This window comes from Thunnus maccoyii, chromosome 1 (genome assembly GCF_910596095.1).
Source record: "Thunnus maccoyii chromosome 1, fThuMac1.1, whole genome shotgun sequence".
NCBI lineage: Eukaryota > Metazoa > Chordata > Actinopteri > Scombriformes > Scombridae > Thunnus > Thunnus maccoyii.
This window is the reverse complement of record NC_056533.1, coordinates 14108887-14129319: the sequence shown is the minus strand read 5'-3', so window position 1 is coordinate 14129319 and position 20433 is coordinate 14108887. Positions and strand designations below refer to the sequence as shown.

General features: G+C 38.7%; 3 protein-coding genes across 6 annotated transcripts in view; all 3 read left to right on the top strand.

Moving 5' to 3' along the window:
• The first annotated feature begins 317 nt into the window (after window positions 1–317).
• On the top strand, window positions 318–2199 carry LOC121896641 (type-2 ice-structuring protein-like). The gene is made up of 6 exons (XM_042410543.1): window positions 318–614; window positions 766–868; window positions 977–1110; window positions 1262–1396; window positions 1479–1584; window positions 2129–2199. The coding sequence occupies exons 2-6, from the start codon at window positions 808–810 to the stop codon at window positions 2197–2199; spliced, it is 507 nt and encodes a 168-aa protein (XP_042266477.1). The 5' UTR covers window positions 318–614; window positions 766–807.
• Window positions 2200–3904: 1705 nt separating this feature from the next.
• Window positions 3905–16927, top strand: zgc:123258 (uncharacterized protein LOC641502 homolog). 2 transcript variants are annotated; one of them, XM_042414929.1, is made up of 17 exons: window positions 3905–4182; window positions 6869–6979; window positions 7307–7489; window positions 7908–7997; window positions 8225–8358; window positions 8674–8828; window positions 8939–9035; window positions 9158–9259; window positions 10390–10471; window positions 10732–10806; window positions 11070–11126; window positions 11602–11655; window positions 12812–12911; window positions 13375–13455; window positions 13945–14105; window positions 15730–15763; window positions 16433–16927. In XM_042414929.1, the coding sequence occupies exons 1-17, from the start codon at window positions 4129–4131 to the stop codon at window positions 16471–16473; spliced, it is 1611 nt and encodes a 536-aa protein (XP_042270863.1). In that variant the 5' UTR covers window positions 3905–4128; the 3' UTR covers window positions 16474–16927. The 2 variants fall into 2 exon arrangements, with proteins under 2 accessions (XP_042270863.1, XP_042270872.1); XM_042414938.1 differs by lacking the exon at window positions 15730–15763 and having other exon boundaries at window positions 3907–4182.
• Window positions 16928–17753: 826 nt separating this feature from the next.
• The window catches only part of trpm7 (transient receptor potential cation channel, subfamily M, member 7), a 42159-nt gene continuing 39479 nt past the window's right edge, over window positions 17754–20433 (top strand). Inside the window, exon 1 of one of the 3 annotated variants that reach the window (XM_042433712.1) lies at window positions 17754–18167. In XM_042433712.1, the coding sequence (XP_042289646.1) occupies window positions 18165–18167 (3 nt within the window). In that variant the 5' untranslated portion in view covers window positions 17754–18164. The remainder of the gene's footprint in view (window positions 18168–20433) is intronic. The other 2 variants (XM_042433799.1, XM_042433639.1) reach the window with 2 other exon arrangements.

Below are 20433 nucleotides of genomic sequence, written 5' to 3'. Positions count from 1 at the left end.
TACTCCTACTGTGACAAGTCAAAAAGTCTTGTGTTTAAAAGGCCTGCATCCAGCTGATTCTCTTCTGCAAAATAATTTATGTATCATATTTTCAAAGATTTCAAATACATGCAAAATGATACAGTAATATAAAACATGTAGACGTAGCAAAACGAAATGCTTTAAATTCAAAAGCAGTCACTGTTTCTTACAACAGGTCTGTTACAATATGTATATTTAATTTGAATAAAATTCATCTTTTAAGAGTATCACCAGATCTAAGCATTTATTATCTAACTAATATTGTGTCAGTCACATTTTAATGGAGTAAATTATAAATTATCTGCTTGCATCACAGCATAAGTGTAAATAGCCCTTACTGGTAATGATCATGTGGGAGGCTGCCGGGATTCACTTTCAAACAATATTTGCTGTTAAAACAGCTGTTTTTTGGGGTGCCCTTTGATTTGTTGATTTGGTTTAGTCAGTAAAATCAATGAATATATTAAATAATGTTACATAAGATAGGTAACTGTATATAAGAGTTGGTCTTTCTCTCGTTCAGTATCTCCATAGGAAGACGAGTCCACAGGTTGACACTGCCAAGAAAGAAGAGAAGATATCTTTTCCTGCAGGTTTGCAACTTTCTCCCTTCTCCTCCTCTTTTTTCTGCTTCTCCTCATCATCATCTTGTCTCCTTCATCCTTGTCACAGCCACCACATCTCTCCTGTACACATCAGCTCTCTTGTGATTATTTTCAATTTATATGTTTTTCCCTTTTGAAGGTAATCATCATCTTTGACATCTGCGTCATCTTCACCCCAAGGATGCTGACCACATCGCTCCTTATTTTCACCATGATGGTTCTGACTAGAGCAAATAGTGAGTGTTTAGGCTTTGTGTGTGTCATTCCAAAGGAAATACTGTACAATGTGCTTCTCAGAACTTTGAAATCATACTGATACATTACCTTTTCCTCTTCTTTGTCCTCAACAGACAGCTCTGAAGTGCTGTCTATCAACAGGACTGTAACCATCAATGAAGGAGGGCCTTGTCCTAACCAGTGGGATTATTATGAAGGTCGCTGTTTCCACTTTGTTCCAAGATCCTTGACTTGGGCGAAGGCCCAGGTAATCAGGATGGATTAAAATAATTCTAAAATTCTGGCAGTGTTGACTTGCACAAGTAAATTGTCATCTCCCTCTAAATTGGTGTATTCCTTGTAGTATTTGTCTTCTTGCAATGTCACTTAGTCTGTATGTCTGCTTATCTTCACCTTAGTCAAGCTGTCGGTCCATGGACGCAAACCTTGCATCGATACACAGCATTGAGGAGTACCATAAGATTCAGAGCATTATAGAGGACCATGCTGCAGACAATAAAAACACATGGATTGGAGGCTCAGATTGCCAAGAGGTAATTTATCATTACACTGATGAATAAAGTATTCTACTCTACATTATCTAACTGGAGACATATATTGTATCCTGTTGTCTAGGTAAACGCTTGGTACTGGATTGATGGTACACGTTTCAACTTCCAAGAATGGTGTGGTGGTCAACCTGATAGTCCCACTCAGAACTGTATCCAGATTAATTATGGAGGTAAATCACAACATGTTATGAAGCTTAAGAGTGAAAGGTTAACTGACGAAGGGCAGGTGTGCTGAAAAATGTGTCCTTCAATTTTTGTAAATTTTTCACTGTAAAATCATGAGTGTTGAATAATAGAGACAGTAATAAATAAAGCACATGCTGTTTAGACTAACTCTTTCGAATCAGATTTATCAAGTCACTTGACGGCAATACATTTTTCTTTTATTTTTTTTATCAGATTTGTCTTCAGTTCACATTAAGCTTACTTCTCTGTAATGTGAAACCTGCTAAAATACTGATGCATTCAGTTTAATTAGTCTACAATACATGTTGTAAAACAGTTAATATTTCTCAATGGCTGAGTGTGGAGAACATCATACTGGTGGTGTGATGACGGTCAACAAGTTTGACCTATAACTGTTGCTTAGAAAAAGTCTGTATCTCATCTGTGTCTCTGTCTGTCTGTGTAGTGATTTGAGCTTGGCCTCATTAGACAGTTTAAGTGTTGGTTTCTGTACCACTAAATTAATTCTGTGATTTTTGGTGTTTACAGGTGGCAAATGCTGGGATAACTTGGAGTGCGACGTTGCACTTGCATCGATGTGTGTGAAACCGGCCAATTAATCCTGAGCTGATGCAGAGACATGCATCCAACTCACACATTTGGTGGAGGAGCGATTGTGTGAATGTTTGCATCAGCAGTCCTAAAGTCTAAATCTTAAGTCTCTACATCTCATATCTCAACTGTAATCATTTATATTTCTGTTTAACTATACAGGATGAAGCGACAAGAGCAGATGTGGCCCATGTCCATGCAAAATCAGCTAAATAATGTCTTTAATAAGCTTGAATAGTTATAAAACAAATGCTTTATAATCCTCACAAGCAAACAAAAATGCTTTCTTGTATTACCGGTTTCCAAAATTAAAAGTTTCAAGGACTGAAACAAGCTGGTCTGTGAATCTGTGAGTCCACTGTTGGTCTGGATATAACTGTCTTCCATCATACACACATTCAGGTCAATATTTATGCAACAGTGACACACATACTGCAACATTACTTAAAATGTCATAGACATACAGTACATGTTTACATGAAGACCACAAGTGTGTCAGAAATGTGCTTATGCGTATATATTTCATAAACATACCATCTGAACAAACTGGTCAGAAGAAGAGAAAGAGGAGGAAGGAGGAGAGAAAGGAAGTAGAGAAATAAGAAAAGTGAGGACATTGAAAGACAGAGCTGGGATGGGGTAAAAAGAGCAGAGAAGGAGGAGAGAGAAAGACAGGAGAAAAAGAGGCGACAAAGAGAGGGAAAGACAGAGAATGACAGGAGAGAAGGAAAATAGGATAAAGAGGGGAGACAGACACAGACGAGAATGTCATGAGAGTGAAGGAGAGGAGGAAGAGAGAGAGAAGCAGAAACACATAAAAACAAACAAGTCTGGTCCAAAGAAGGGACTCTGATGACTTGTCACCTTGGACAGCAGAAGGACCAGATCAGGATGGCATCTCCAGGACATGTGAAAAGAAGATGGCCATGATCCTGGTCTAAATGGCTTATAAACCACTAAAATGTAATTGTAGCTATGAGGACATTTGTAAGTATTTATTAATGTATTTGGCAGCAACTATAACTCCACTTGTGAAGCATTCATAACTTTGGTGTATAAAAAGAATGAATGACAATATATCAAAACAGTTGTAATCATATAAAATGTCTTCATAGGAGTGTTAACAAAACACTCCATGTACTTCTACTTAAAGGATAGGTTCATAATTTTTCTAGTCTGTCACAGTCAGGTGCCCATATGAACAGTGAAAGAGGTTTTCCTCGCTGTAATCATTCCTCTTGTAAAAGATCTCCTTCAAATGTGCTTTCAATGTAAGTGATGGAGGACAAGATCCACAGTGTGTCCACACAGTCATTTTGTGCAAAAACGCATTTAAAAGTTGAAGCTTATATGAGGCTTCAGCAGTCTGATTTAGTCATATCAAGTGGATATCTGCCACATTTACAGTCTTTCTAGCATCAAATTCCCTATTTGTGTTTCCTCTGACAGTGTTTCCCATGCAATGGAAGTATAGTAACAAAAAGAGGGATTTTGGCACTAAATATATTTTCAGCTTCAGGTAAACTTCAACATCTTTGCACAGAAGAGGCTTGTGGATTTTGGCCCCCATTGCTTACATTGTAAGTGCATTATGAAGAGTGGGAAATGGGTAGGAAAGGATTATTTTATTTAGTCAGATTTTTTAGTTTAAATTCAGTAGATGGCGGTAATGCGACACCAGCGGCCACTGAAAACCAATAAGAAGAAGCTGTTTAGACTCTGCGAGGTGAAACAGAAAGCAGTGGGTCAGCGTGTCATGTGTCGTCTTCATACAGCAGCGGTCATGTGTCAAGAGAACAACACAGGAAGTGCCTGGTAGCTTAACAACGGCCATGAAGATACGAGGAACATAGTGAATAAAAAAGTGTCTCCGTGCCGGATACAAGTGAATTAATGTTGATTCTGCCAGACTCTGTAAAAAAGCGGATGTTGCCAGAATGGAAAGATCTGTCATAATCGTCATTTTGTCGGTTATTTTCTCGACATCGCAGGTAAGTGGACGGACGTTGATGACTGAAACTGAAGGTTAGCTTGTGACGGGCCTGATAAGTCGATAATATGTTAGCTGTGAGCACTGTAACTGTGTAAATGATACCCGGAGCATTTAGTCAAAGGACTGTGATCATCTGAATATCTGAATATATGTGTTGTCCGGTAAACACCGCGAGAAATGACTGCTGTCGGAGAGCTAACGTTAGCTAATGTTCGTCCACTTAGCACCGTTAGCTAGTGTGGTTCAGGCTAATGAACGCACTGAGAAGACGTTACTGTTGATAAAAAGTTACCGAAACTGCTCAATTCAATTTAGTGTATTTATGCAGGTATAACGCTGTAGCTTGAGGGTTTTTTAAAACAGGTTTATTGAAACAACTTAAAACAAGTTTATAGCATCTCGTGTGACTTCTATATCTTGTGTGAGGAGGACTTAAGGTTGTAATAAACAATAGATAGTTAAATATCTTGTAAAGCTTACAGTGGTTATACGTTTATACGTTTTACCAGTCTGTACATTCACATAGTGAAGAAATGTATTATATAATATAGACAGTCATCTCTGAAAAGTGTGGGTTTCTGCTTAAGAATTTGGATTTGTGGATGTAAAATTTGGTCAAAATAGTAAAAGCAAATTAATCAGAGCTGCGGGCAGAGAGTAAATAAATCTTGACAGGTTGTTTTGTATGTGGGTCAAAGACAGAGTTTCTCTGAGCTCCCCACAAAAGGTACAACTTACATCAATGTCTTTTTATCGAGTTTCTGCAGATAATGATTAGTGTGATAAAAGCCTGTGAAGCATTTTAAAGGATCTCTTTGGCTTTGTTAGTCCAAAAAAAAAAAAATCTTAGTTTGCCATGAAAAACAAGTTTTCCCAACAGTTGTCTCAGTTGCACCTAACAGTATAGGGTGATTGTCATTTACCATAAAACCTTTTAAAAAGTGAAATCATACCCCGGGAGAAAGGCAGAGGAAAGACGGGGGGGAGTACAGGCTTGAGGTTTGATGGACGGTGTTTTTCCACTGACGTCACCGTCATAAGGAAGTATTTTTTATTACTTGTACTACTAGTTAGAATGAGGTCAGACATGTATCTTCATTTTAACAAACTATTTATAATCACTTTTAACATTCAGTGGGAAACCACACAGCTTCTCCCATATAGATGGGACAAATCTGTCTCAAGATTTGTAGATATCAATAACAAATGTGATTTTTTTTTAATTTTTTTAAATTTATTATAAAAAAATAAAGAAGACACAACTAAACATCTATTTTATGAATGTCAGTATATTATATCAGGATTTGATTATTTTGACACTCAAACCAACCATTCAGTGAAGCTGGGAGCCATGGATTTAATACTATACTATGAAAACAAAAGCAGAAAGTTCAACAGTCAGTTTATTCATTTTACTGGGTAAATTTCACATCCATAAATCCATAGGTCTCGCCCATCATTTGAACTTTTCCTGATTGAATTTAGAAATTATTTTGAGTCTATCCAACTTATAAACAATAAAAAATTTGCACATACAGTCTGTATGCCCCAAGAATTTTTTTTAGAGATATCTGATTTTATTGCCTACCTTTTCTGCTAAGTTATTTTTCTCTCTATTTATTTAGTTATTATTATTACTTTGAGCATTTGTCCTGTTACCATGTTGACTGTATCAACAAAATTATCTTTACTTCATTATGATACCTAATTGTTTTCTGCTATAGTCTTAATGCCACACATGTTGGAAGTGACGCTTTCTATAAATAAAGTGATGGGAAACAAAAAAAAGAGACTATTATGATCACAGTACAGTTGTGTGTTTGTCACTGCTTGTAGGTTGACAGTATTTGGTTTTAGGGCTGCAAGAAACTATTTTCATTATCGATTAATCTGTCCATTATTTTCTTGATTAACCAATTCGTTTTTTGGTCTATAAAATGTCAGAAAATGGTGAAAAATGTTGATCACTGTTTCCCAAAGCCCAAAGTGACTTACTCAAATGTCTTGATTTGTCTGACCAACAGTCCACAACCCAAAGATATTCAGTTTACTATATAGAAGACTTAAGAAACCAGAAAATATTCACATTTTAGAAGCTGGAATCGGAGAATTTGTACTTTTTTTCTTAAAAAATGACTTAAAACAATTAATAGATTATCAAAATAGTGGGCGATTAATTCAGTAGTCAGCAACTAATCCATTAATTGTTGCAGCTCTATTTGGTTTGCTGTAACCACCAAAGAAGAAGACAGCCTAAAAGCTTAAAGATTGCTTTAGGTCATTCTGATCCTTAACACATCTCAAAAAGCAGGCATTTGTTGATTTGCAGGTGAAATAACAGCGCTTGGTGTGTGACAGGTTCTAATTACATATTCAAATGTAGTCATTGAGATGATGTTGGAACAGTATATATATGTAACCAAGAAGATGGAAAAAAAACTGTAATTTGAATTAATTGAAATTAGCCTGGTTTTAAAGTTGATCTTTTTCACAAATAAAGCAACAAATCTAGTCTTACTGGGAGGCAGCATATGTTTGTCAGGCCAGCTACTATTCATCAACTGCTTTCTGTTCCCTCCTTAAGTCAGCATAGTATGTTAGTCTGATTCATCCATTTGATCTGATAAGACTAATATATTTATTTAATACATTTTTTCCAACACTTTACATTGTCCTCCCAACAGATAAACTGCCAAGAAGCGATCTTGCACATTTCAGATGGAGTTACAGATCAGGAGTACTGCATCGTCCACAATCACTCCTGGACCCCCCTATCACAAACTCTCGATACTGCTGTAAGTTTCTCAGACTGTTACTGAATTTCTAAGCTATTTGTTCTGTTTTGTATCTATTTTGTAACAATATATGGTCACCTGCCAGCTAGTTGTCAGTGGAGACGACTTATTAGCACCTTACAGCCTTTATTAACAACCTGGAGGTTGGTGTATTTACCACTTTGATTAAAATGGTGACCATATAATTTACAATGAAGAAGTAATGATGATGACCGTAGATGAAATTATTTTGTTGCACTGTAACACGTAGTATCTGTGTGACTTCTCATATGTTTCCCAAGGTTATAATGGAGAAAGTTACATGAAATTTTCCTCTTTACTTTCCAGTTGCAGTATTCACTGGTGAACATGACCTCCACTCTTCTGTGCGACGACTCAGGGGTCACTCCAGAGGTGGTTATGGGCAAAGCGTTGGTGGTGATGAGGGGGGAGTGTGATTTCAGCCAGAAAGCTCTGGTTGCTCAGAGTCTCGGAGCTACAACTTTGCTCATTGCCAGCAACAAAACTTTGGTAGGACATTTACATCAATCTATATTTCTTTTAATTGATTAAAACTAAAGGGATGTGATTTGAGATTTTTATGTGTTTTAAATAGTCACATAGCTCCCATGGAGGATCCTTTTTGTTATTTGGTCTGTACTGATAAATCAGTGTGACATGCAAGATACTAATGCAGAAGTGATTCAGAAATAAGGAAGTGGCAGAACAGTGGTGTGGATGTCAAGATTTTCCATTTCTGTTTCTCTGTAAAACAAATCTTTTTGTTCCTTTTCGTCATGATTTGTGTCACCTTTTACATATTTCTTTGACAATATACCATGCATAAAATGAATGAAAATCTCACCAAAAGCTAGTTAGGATTTATTTTTTTCCCATGTCTAACCAACTGTATTTATAAAAATCTCTTCTGCGCTACTCGGCTCTTCAGATCACTCCATCAGCCAATAACTCAGAGTATGCAAAGGTCCATATTCCCCTGGCACTCATGAGGTACAGGGACTTCCTGGAAGCACAGCAGGTCAGACACTTCTGTCTTTACTTTTTTTTTTTTGGGTGCTATTGAATTAAGTGTTGTTCCATACCTGACTGTAACCTTGCCTATCCCCATACCCTCCTCCTCCCCTCATTCTTCATTCATTCTGCCCACTGTTTTGCTTTTCTCAGAATGACTCACAAAACAACAAGAATGTCAATGTGGGTGCAGATTTGCTAATTAAATATCCTCATGTTCGTGTATGTCGTCAGGTGTTTGGTGAAAATATGCAGGTGAAGCTTTATGCTCCACTACACTCAAGAATTGATCCGAGCATTGCCGTCATGCTACTGATTTCCATTGTCACAGTTGCATTGGGGGGTTTCTGGAGCGGGGCATGTGAGAGGTGAGATATTACACATATACAAGCTCACATCTGTAAAGTTTGACACATTCAAACTAGAGCAGAGATGACAGATGGACGGATGGTTTTTAATGTTGTTGATATGCAGTGTAAATGTCAACTAGATAACATCACTGTGAAGATAGCTAGTGATGGATGTAGATGGAATATCATAATCAATAGCAATATATACCCTCTTAAAGTTTATATTTATTGCAGTGCTGTTATAACACATTTTATCAAATTAGTGTCAGCATAGGGAATGAAGGACATGGAAAAACATACAAAACTATTCTAATGTTTTGCTGTTTGTTGCAGAGACCGGTTGAGCACTAGTGTCGGAGGGGGAGGAAGTGGTGAAAACAAAGCAGACAGTGGAGAGCTTTCCCTGTACTCTCCTCTCAAAGTGGTTATCTTCGTTGCCCTGATGTGCGGGATGCTCGTCCTCATGTACTACTTCTACAACATCCTCGGTGAGCGGGACAAAAAATAACAAACAAACAAAAGCACTCATGTATTCCAAAGGAGTACAAATATCTGGTGTTTTGCTGATGTGAATTCTTCTCCTTTTTTTCCCCCCCAGTTTACATCATTATCGCTATATTCTGCCTGGCATCTGCCACCGCGCTGTTCAGCTGTCTAGATGCAGTGATGGAAAAAATGCATTGTCCCACTGGGAGGTAAGACGTCAAACTGAGTCATGTTTGCCGCTGTCCCTCTTCATACTCTGGCAAGAAAACCTCATCTCCTGAAAGCGTTTTGTTTATTTAAGTGTGTTTGTTTGTGTCTTTTTTTTTTCCAGCTTCACTATCCGAAATTCAAACTTCTCAGTGAGGTCTCTCATACTGGCTGCTGTGTGCATTACCATTGCAGTGATCTGGGGAGTCTACAGGAATGAAGAGAGGTACTGTGAGGGCGCACATGCTCAACCACACCCAGAAAAAAAACTGCAATTTCAGTTTCACACAGACATACCCATGCCACCACTGCAGGGGACTTTTTTTGGTGGTAAAGCAGGAAGTTGTCATGGGTAAAAACAATCTGGTAAATGGGTCACAGTATCACAGCAGCAGTGCTCTAGATTACAACATTATCAATTTAGCGTTAGTAGCCTGCTTTAGTGTTTATTTGCTAAAGTAATACATTTATATAGCCAGCAGAGAACGCAACTTGTCCAGAAAGGTAATTGTAGCTATTTTATATTCCCCCATCAGCGCACCTCATCACCGTCACTCTAGGATGCAGGACATCATTTCTTTATGATGACATGGTGACACATGCTTGTGAAGGCAATTACTGAATAAATATAGGAGCATGCTGCTGTGTGAATTGAGATATATTCATGAAAACATATTTTCTTGCAAACTTCAGAATCCCTTTAAGACGCAGAGTTGATGTGTTCTGTGAGACATGAAGGATTACTGTATCAGTAGTATTGTATTTTGTACATCTTAAATAACAATGCAGCTTAAATAATAACCTCATTATCACAACTGATTATGTCCAGTGTGATACTGATGTTGGCAGTTAACGCAGCACACAGGAGGTGATATTCTCAGCCTCCATGTCACAATGTCCTTAACATAACTTGTTTTCATTGTTATTCTGTTATTCCGACAGCTTAGTGTGAGTTTATGTATGTGAAAGTCAAAAACATACGAAGCGCCTTGCTGACGTTATTGACAAGCACATCTTTAAGTTTCTCTGTGAAAACTGATGCAGTTCATGAACATGTAAAAATTCTAACAAAATCCACCGGGGCTCTAAAATCCATTTGATATATATTTGTGCAGCTGTAGGCTTTGTGTCATGATCAGAATTATCACTCATATGTGTAACTTGATGCACCTCCTATTTGTACCACAAACTCACCAAGTCCTCAGGTCTACTAAAAGTCTGTGTCTGGTTTTAAGAAATAACTAACATTGATAAATTTAAGTGGTAACAAGTTGACAGTATTGGTTGATACTCCTGTCTGAAAACATTGTCAGGATTAATTTTGTAAATTTTGTAAGCTTTGTTTGTGTCCTGTAGATGGATCTGGATCTTGCAGGATCTGCTCGGCATTGCTTTCTGCCTCAACTTCATGAAGACCATTTCACTGTCCAATTTCAAGGTACCTCATCACAGCACCTCTTTGCTTGCCTGAAGGCACATATCCCTTGTGCTTTGTTAGGCATGAAGAGTTCTTTTAGTGTCACTTATATTCATTAAAGTGTATTTTTTTTTTACATTTACTGCCATTAGACAGACTCCTGTACAGGCATCCATTAATGTGATAATTATAAAGCAGTGCCTACATTTGCAGTAACGATGAAATATATTTTTGTAGTTCTTGAATTGAGTACAATCTGTTTTTCCCCCATTACTTCATAGATCTGTGTGATTCTTCTGAGCCTCCTGCTTGTATATGACGTCTTCTTCGTTTTCATCACTCCTTTCTTCACCAAGGTATGAGATGCATTACTCTGTTTAAACATCAGTGACATTTTTTATGATCATATTACGCCACTCCTTAATATTAGAGTCTTTCGTCATCTGCAAGTTTAAAGTATGTTGGCAGCCAGCAGAGATATTACACTGATGCATGAAAGCTTTGAGTAAGAAAAATGATGAGCTGCAAAGGGAAACATACACACAACTATGCATCGTGGTTTTATAAACTGTCAGGATGAGGACACACTGTAATATAAATGTTTGGCATCTCTCAACAGAACGGAGTCAGCATCATGGTGCAGGTTGCTCTGGGCCCAGATGCATCTGGAGAAAAGGTAAGTCTCCCTGCATTGCTTCCTACCTTCAGGGGGAACTCCACCAAATTGTCTTTGTAGGTGTTTTTGAAATGGTTGGAAAAACCTAATGGACAGTAACTTACTTATATTAGTTTAAATATCTAGATTTAAGACAAATTTTATTATCATCATTGCCCCTAAAGTTTTCTGTAAACATTTATTTTCATACTACCCTGGGATTGTTTTCTTTGCTCGTAGCTCAAAACATTGAAAAATGAAAATGGTTTACTGGATAAGGAGGATGAAGACTGAAACATCACTCTGTGAATAAATAAATTTTCTCACTCAAGCTCCAAACAGCAAGCTAAAACCTAAGCTTGGTGGAATTCCCCATCAAGTTTGTACTGGCTTTATTAACATCCTGGCTGATCTGCACTGCTTGTTGTTTGATCCCGAGTGGAATGATGGACTGGTTGACTAACTGTGCGCTGGGGTGGGGTGGGCTCTGTCGTAGACGCAAGGTAACATGGTGGAAGTCCCAGCTGAACCCCAGGCTCCCTCTGAGAAAGTAAGGTTTGCCTTGTTATCCATCTACTCCTTGTACTGATGCTTCATCTCAGGCTGGGGAAAGTATCTCATGAGTAGAATCTACTTTCCTAAAGTTTCTTTAACTGCTCCCAGATAAAATGTTGGGCTTTACTATTGTTTCATATAATATTCTTTATAATGTGACACACATGGACCATCCAAACATTAACGATTTATTCTCAAAATTTGGCAGAAGAACACACATTTGACAGACTAACAAAAATGCTGTATAGTTTGTGACAAGTAAAAATGCATTCTGTGAACTGAAAAGGAATATAAGAATCTACAAGGTTCAGGTGTGTTCCCACATTTCTTTTCTGGCTGCACATCCTGTTCCTGTTCATTTATATTACATTTTTCCTCCACGGATATCAATCTCCCTCTAAAAACAAGGCTTGAGGAAGCATTTTTTTTACATAACCCTTTCATAAAAGGGAAATGTGAAGCAAGCCACAGAAACACACATGTAGGCTCACATGATTTTTCAGGTGGTGGGTGCTGATAAGTCACTCGTTTGGATTTTGAACACAGTAGTTATGAGTAGTGTATTTATTATTGTTGCATTGTTGTAAAAACGGCTTTTGGCTTCAGTGTTTTTTAAGTTTTGTTTGTTTAGGGAATGTTTCTGTATTATCATTTCAGTTGAGTAAGACATTGTTTTAGAATTAGTATGTGTGTTGTTTACCTCAAGACTGAACAGAGTGAAAAACATACTTGAAGTTGTTGTTGCCACCATTGTTTACTGACACCCTAAATGGTGATGAACTTGCTATTAGACCAATGATTATAACAACCAGGCGATCTGAGAGTTGTCTCTCTTGTCTGATGATAGTTGTTTCCTCTCTGGTGATTTGTAGCTTCGCTCCAGTTGAGTTCGCTCATCACCTGCCTCCTTACTGTCCACACAGATTCTGTCATACTGGAAAAGCCAAAGATGGCAATCAGATGGGAGTTAAAAAAAAAAAAAATAGAGCAAAGGCTTCAAAAGCAAATGACATCAATATACAGTATTTGTTAAAGCTTTGAGAAAGGCATATGAAATGAAGAGATTGCAGTCAGATTGAGTCAATGTAAGCCACTGCATTAATACATGTAATGCTGCTGTCACACTTTGTCATTATGTTTTCTTTCCACAGCTGCCTGTGGTGATGCGTGTCCCACGGTTCTCAGCTTGGGCTCAGAACCTGTGCGGGATGCAGTTCTCCATTCTGGGTTATGGAGATATCATTGTTCCAGGTGAGGTTTAAGTGTTGTCAGTCTTCACCTAAAACATCCCTGGTAAATATGTTCAATACAGACAACAGTGGTTTGATAGTTGCCAGTCAGTTTGACTACAATGAACAAACACATACGAGTCGATGGAGGTAAAAGAAAGAAAATACTAAACACATGGTTTGAACAAATGAAGTCAAAACACAAGAATAAAAAAAAAAGAATAGAAGTAATGTGTCATTTATGATTACGGAGAAGAATTCAGGCTGGATGAAATGTTACTAGTTTAAGTTACTTTCTACTTTTGATAACTTCTTTCCTAATTTTAGTTTGTGTTGCTTTCATTTTGAATTACAAATAAAACCAACTATTTTTAAAAAGCAGAAGACAAAATGGCAGCACCATCTGAACTGAGACAGACAAATAATGGATCTCGTAGTGTGATGTATGACTCACCCTCATTGCCGCTTCCTCATTGGTCCAACAGGTCTCCTGGTGGCCTACTGCAGCAGGTTTGACGTTTGGATCCACAGCAGCAAGAAGATCTACTTCCTCAGCTGCTGCATTGGTACCTCACAGCTCAACTAGAAGCATTTTGCTATTCATATGCTGTAACCTTCTAGTATCACATGTAAACATGGCATCTTGACCAGAGTCATTTGACTTGCGTCTTTGGAAAAAGGAATAATAATTGAATAATTGAAACATACAAAAATGTACAGTATACAGTCATTTTTTCATATGTTAGAAATATTTCTAAAACATTCCCATGTCCATATTAGTTTTATCTCATCTGAACTTGCTAGAAGTTTTTGCTCTTCTTCATTCACTCTTCAGGCTGAACTCCATACTTCATACTTTAGACTTCTTTTTGTAACATTACCTTATACATGCTAGTGTTTTTGGTTTCACATGTGTATCAAAAGCTCTTTAATGAGTCTCTAATACTTCTGCTCAGTGAAAAGTGTCTATCTGTTTTGCCAACCACTAGTTGTCTCTGGATTCAAGATCTGATTGTATCTGTAAATTATGTCTGTCTGTGTCCTATTTCCTGTAGCCTATCTGCTGGGAATGATAACAACATTTGCTGTGATGCTGCTGTCAGGGATGGGCCAGCCTGCTCTGCTCTACCTGGTGCCCTTCACCCTGATAACCTCGGCCGTGGTGGCGGGGTGCAGGGGAGAAATGAAGCAGTTCTGGGCAGGAACCACCTATGAGGTGAGAGGAACAGGAAGAGTATTCAAAACAATTCTGTACAGGTTTGATTGATAGCTGTGACAGTATTTCTGAAGTGCTTTCCTTTTGTATCAGTGATTAAAAACTTGTCACCACCAGTTCATTTAACACAGTGCTCTGTCAAAAACTACAAGACTTAATGCCAAGACAAATGCTCACTGCCAGACACTAATACTGAATATTTACATTACTAATATATATATATAAAAGGCTAACATGCTTTAGTGCCAATCTGCCTGTGTGTAACATAATAAAATAAGCATCTTATCTGTTCAGCAAAAAAAAGCGACGATCAACTCTGCTTCATTATTTGCCTCCACAAAATAGCTTACTATTCACATACAGCAAGTTTCTCTTGGTCTGCAGAAACAACACACTAAACACTAAAAACCTCTGCCTTGTAGCTACAGTTAAATAACTTGTGTTGTTCCTGGTTTGTCATCCAATGCACTGAGAGAAAGCTAGTCATACAAGACCACCTGAGGCTCTTATAAGAAAACTAGTCCCTGTGTTGAAAGGTAGCATCAATGGATGTTATTCCAGGCACTTTTCTCTGCCCCTTTACTGGTCCTGTTGAGGAAAATTAGTGTCTGTAAAAACATAAAACTTGCTGCTGTGTTTTACTTGCTGCATGGTCCACATATATGAGATATTCTAAATATTTTGAGTCATTTTAAGAAAATATGGAATAGAACCTGCAGTCACAATTTTTAATGTGAAGTTTATTTCCTGACTTTTATTGCTGGGCCTTAAGTTGTATTTCAAATCCTCTTTAATCTAACCCACATTTTACATAAACCTTTCATCACTCAGCTCTCCACAACTAGAGATGCTGAGAAAACAGTACAGCATTACTACCCTGTCATTGCAAGTCTACTGAGGCTAACAATTCAGAGATGGCTATGAGTCACCCACTATAGATGTATATTGACCAAATCTATCAATCAATCTGTCAATACTGCGCTATCTATAAGGAGCTGAATGTACAGCAATGGAAAGACATTTGTCATTTACATGTTCCTTTGTCTGGTGTGTGTGTATGTTCCCTTTATGTTCCACAAAGGAAACAAAGCAAATCCGATATGATAGAGAACAGGAATTGAGTTTGCTTTCAAATTAACTTAATATTGGAGCATTGGAGAATAACAACACCTATCGTCTGATTTTTAACAGAAGCCTAGATCTTCTTTTCTACGTAAGAATAGGACCGCCAAATAGTTGTTTACTTTAAATTTTGTACAGTTTATCTTAATCCAAACCATCTATGTACCCTCCAGGCAACCATTTGTGATAATTGTTGCTTGTACAGAAAGAAACTTCCTTTTAGACTGGTAATCCATCACAGTGAACATGTCAAAGTTACATAATTGTAGATGAGACTGTTAAGAACAACATACTGAATGTTAACTTTGATGTTTTATCTCAGTTGAGCTGCAAATCACTGCAGGTTTACATACAGCACCAATTCACAGGCATGAACCTAATCAAAACCTATGAATTGCGTGCGTGTGCGTGCGTGCTTGCTTGCTTGCGTGTATGAGAGAGACTAAGAAAAAGAGGCGGATAAAGATAAAATATAATTCTGACCTGGCTTCATCTTCACCAGGTCTTGGACTCATCCAGGGAACCTTTGCTGCCAGGTTTGCTTCCCTCAAAACCAGAACCTATCCCTGCATCTCTCCTGCCATGTTACAGTGTCGCTTACTGCAGTGCCTTATCTTCTCACCAGCTTCTTTTTATCCCCTTTTTCCTTTGACATTTTAACGTCTGTTTTCCAGGGTCAATGTGATATTCAATGACACAAATGATTTAAATACAAAGACCTAATAAAGGACCTTAAAGTTTGGACAGTGCAGTGTTCTACATCAGCTGGCCACTAGGTGTCCCTAGTTGATTGAAAATAATCCTCTGATGTGTTTGTGGAACTTCTCAGCCATGCTACAATGTGGACTTGTGTTAAACCTCTGGCCCTGGAATACCTTTAACATCATCTCTTTATTTCTGCAGTTTGTTTTATCCCTTTCTGCTTTCTAAAACCCTCCGTCTGTTCCAACCAACGGGAATCAAAACTCCTAATACTCCATCCGTCATGCAGTCACCAACGTGTTTATGTTGCCATCTGCATGCTGTTGCTTGCAGTTAATTCTGGAGAACTGTGGCATGGATTTGGGATGTGTTACTGCTCATTCACTGTAGTAAAATGCAGTATGCATTATAAATCCCATCTAAATGACAGTTATCTGTTATTGGTATTCAATGAAACAAACAAACTACAGAATGATTAACTTTTTCCTTCCTTTTCTCTTCAGAGGGAAGAACTGACTGCCCCATAGAAAGAGAAACATGCTGACGTACCAGCGTTGAGCAGGGACCCAACTGCTGGATGCTTTTTTTTACATTTTAATATCAAATTTACCAAGCAAGGGAACTCTATTGATCAACAGATTCTTAACAGTATGGGTTAATTGTGACTGCTGTGAATGGCTTGTGTGAGGAAACAGATGTTTTAAGTGATTGAAAGGCTTGTTAGTGCCTGAAAGGTCTGTTAGATTCATGTTCAGAAAACTGTAATGACTTTGCCTATACATCCTGCCTTGGTGATTATTGCATACAAAAAAAGAGAAAGCACTTTATAATATTTAGCTTGACAGTTGTTTCATCAGGGGTAGGCGGGGATCGGGGTTTAAATTACTTGTAGCCTAAATGATACATTTTTGATAATGGTTTTTGGGGTTTCTGTGTAACCTGTTTGTATGATGTGATTTCTTTCGTTGCCTTATATTAAATGAACAACTTATATTTAATGTTTTTGGATGTGTTTTTCTTGCCCTGTTGAAACTTCCACGCAGATTTTTCATTGAGCTAAATCTTGCCCTGAATGAACAGCTTATCTGCAGGCAGACAATGACTTGTTCTGTTTGGATTTAATAAGTGTACAACAGAAAGTAATGACATGTTTTGAGAGGACTTCTGGGGGGTTTTATGTCCTGTGAGGTAGCTGGGGAGCCAGACGGTGCTACAGTAAGTATTGATCAATAAACTCTCCAAATGGATTCTGCAAAAAGGGAAGCTGCCAGTGTGTAGAAGATTAAGTAGAGCTTGTCAGTTATATGCTATATTGAGCAAAAAGCGTTATAAGGAGCAGCTCGGGAACACGGGCCCTTAGGCCAGTGCAAACAAAAGTCCAACTTCTGACAGGCATGTATGAAATATTCTAAATGGATTTTCTTTCTCTTTGGACATGATTCATTTAGGACTGTGTATCAGTGTACTATAAACATCTACAAAACAGAGCACGCCCTAAAATATCACTGTCTAATATGGCACACCTAATAAGATTTTTAAAAGTAGTAACTAATGGCTTCATCAATGAATAGTAATACTGATAATAATGCTTTATAGACATGTTAGAATCCAGTAATAATAAGTTTAGAGTTGCCAGGTTGTGAAATATCCGCTTTTTAAATTATTAATTCCATATATTCCAATATTCCATATTCTAATATTTCAAAGTTGTTCTTCTGGCTGATCTATGAGTTATAAATCATCCAGAAGTCTATAATAATTGATAAAAATTGAATGAACTATTAGTTACTGCAGTCCTTTTAAATGATCAATACTTATTATTATACTAATGAATACTGGCGCCCTGATAGAAAGTGGATGTATGCTCTATTCTAGAGCATTGTCTGTAAACGCTCAGCCAGACGAAACAAGCGACAGACACAGAAGAAATCACAATTATTTGATGTTTTTTCCAGCTGTTTGTATAAATGGGGAACTAAAACAAAGCGCACATGTGGCCGGTGGCTCCGCCTCAGCCATGTGACAGTGTGCGGGGCTGGCTGAGTCAGCCGGCCCGTCATGCAGCGTCAGTCTGGAGTCGCACAATTATGAAAAAGCAACCTTCCGTTGGAGCTGCAGCCGAAGCGGATCTCTCCAACCTCCACCGGGCTTTCCTTCCAAGGCTAACCGAGAGAGCCGCTGATAGATGGATAAAAGCCACGACGCAGCTCTTCCTGAGTCTCAACGGTGAAGAGAATGGTATGTGATCCTTTGTGAGCAGTCAGCTGCCTTCTCTGGTTTTTATAGTCTTCTCAAATTGGCGCTGAGGATCGTCGTGACTGATCGGGGTTTTGAGTGGCAGGTCCCCCCCGTATGCATGCTGCCTCCTGCCTGTCAGGCAACCAGCCGAGAGCCGGGTGGTGTTTGCTGTGTTTGCCGACTGTCTGCCTGCTCTGCCGAAACACTCCGACTCGGACATAACAAGTAAAGTGCGCTCCGGTGACACACTGTCTAGCAAGAAAACCCCAAAAATCACACACGGGCGTAACGTTAGCAGGCTAAACAGCTAGCTGGCTAGCGCTAAATGCTAAGTACTAAACCCAAGCTAACTAGCTGCGGCAGCTGCCTGATGTTAGCAGCGGTTTTATTTGCAAAAAGGACAAGAGAGACACTGAGCAGAAAGAAGAGTGCTGTTCAGAGCAGCTGGCACTTATTTAAGACACATTTCTGCCAGCTGTCTCAGATGTCGGACAAGGCACGCTGTCATTGCCAGTAACAAGTCAATGCCACCTTGAGTAGCTGCCAAGTCCGTTTAAACTGAACACCTTTTGGAAAAGTTTAGAGATGCTGAAGTAGTTCATTTGTTATCTCAGACTTTAGTTAAACCATCTCGCTGCTGTTTGCTGAGAGTCAAATGTTTCATAGGCCTGCTGCAGACGTTGCTCAGAGAGGACTGGTCTCAACATTATGTTTGGTAAGATGTAATTTTTCCTCTTCCTCTCCCTGACAAGAAGCACGGCCTCCCTCTTTTTCCCAAGAATTTCCTGTCTGGTCCTTTTCTGGTGTGGTAGGTGGAAGAGCTCAGGGTGAGTGGAGAGATGGGAGGAAGATGATGTTATTGTGCCAGGGTTGGGAGTCAGATTTGACCTCACAGTGTTGTTAGTACACCGTGTGTTCAGAGCTGGGTCATATTGACAATATCAACTCAAAATACCTATATTGTATTTAAAATCATCATATCTTTGTGTATCATGATTTAGTATATTTTGTGGAGAACTTATTGAGAAACAGCTATAGATATGTCTGTTTTTAATGAATTTTAATACTGAAGCTCAAGTCATTCTACAATTTCAATATTGCTATAAATCCATCCTGCTCATTAATTTAGCAAGCAGCTAAAGACATTTATTGTTCATTTAACTCAGTCCGATACCTTCAATTTACATGTGTTGTGGCTTGTAAGAAGAGGAAAATATCATCACCCAAATCTCAGATGAAATCTTATCTTGCATCACAATATTGATATTCTCTCACTACATCTCTCTATGCGGTGGTGTGTTGCGTTTACTGGCAGAGTCTCCAGAGCAGCCGGGGCCTTTCTTTTGCCTCGGTGCAAAACTGTCTCTATTTCCCACCGTGCTAGCCTGAGCCGGTCACATGCCCCAGCTTACCCCTGGATGAGGGACGCAGCTGTGCTACTGCTCCAAGCAGTCTGACAGAGCAGCAGGGATCAACCACTAACTGCACGATGTGAACTGATGCTGGGTCACCAGAGTAGTCAGAATGATTTGATCTGTGTCACGATTGGTAATAAAGCTTTATTATTGCAAGTCACAGTTTCTTACGTAACGACGGATGGTTGAACTGGTCATCAGCTGAGGCTTTAGTGCCCTGTGAGCTGGTAGTGAATGGTCTTGCATCACTGTGTTGTGCTCCAGAATAAACTCTTGCATTAGTAGTGTGTCTGTGTGTGTCTGTGGGGTGCGTGTTTCAGCCTGCAGAGTGACCGTGGCATACATCTCTGAGCTCTGTTATCTCACGCTCTAATCCATTTGCACCGCACACACAAGCCCATTTTGAAGATGACTGATAAAGTTTTTCCAGCGGCCTTGGACTGGGCTTTCAAAAAAAAAAAAAGAGAAAAATTGGTCACAGTCTCAGTTTGTTGATTTTATGAATGGAGTGCTCCCCTGTAGTCCTTATCCAGCTGATCGTTACCCCACCGCTCTGCAGAGCTGTAGCTCCTGGTCAGACACACAGCTGACTTGCATGTGCTCTGAAGTATGCTAAGAGCACTGGAGGGAATAGCAACTTAGCATATCCCGAATGTCTCACATAGATGTACATATGCAATGCATGTTTCTACTGTTATAGTAGTCTCTTTCTTTCTATCTCCTAACCTTAGACTGATTTAACTCAGGTTTTCATAGGCTCACATAACCACGAGTATCAGATGTGCCAAGTCATCACATGCTTTACATTACTAGGTTATACAGCTGCTCGGAGGTAGGACTCAGGGTGGCAT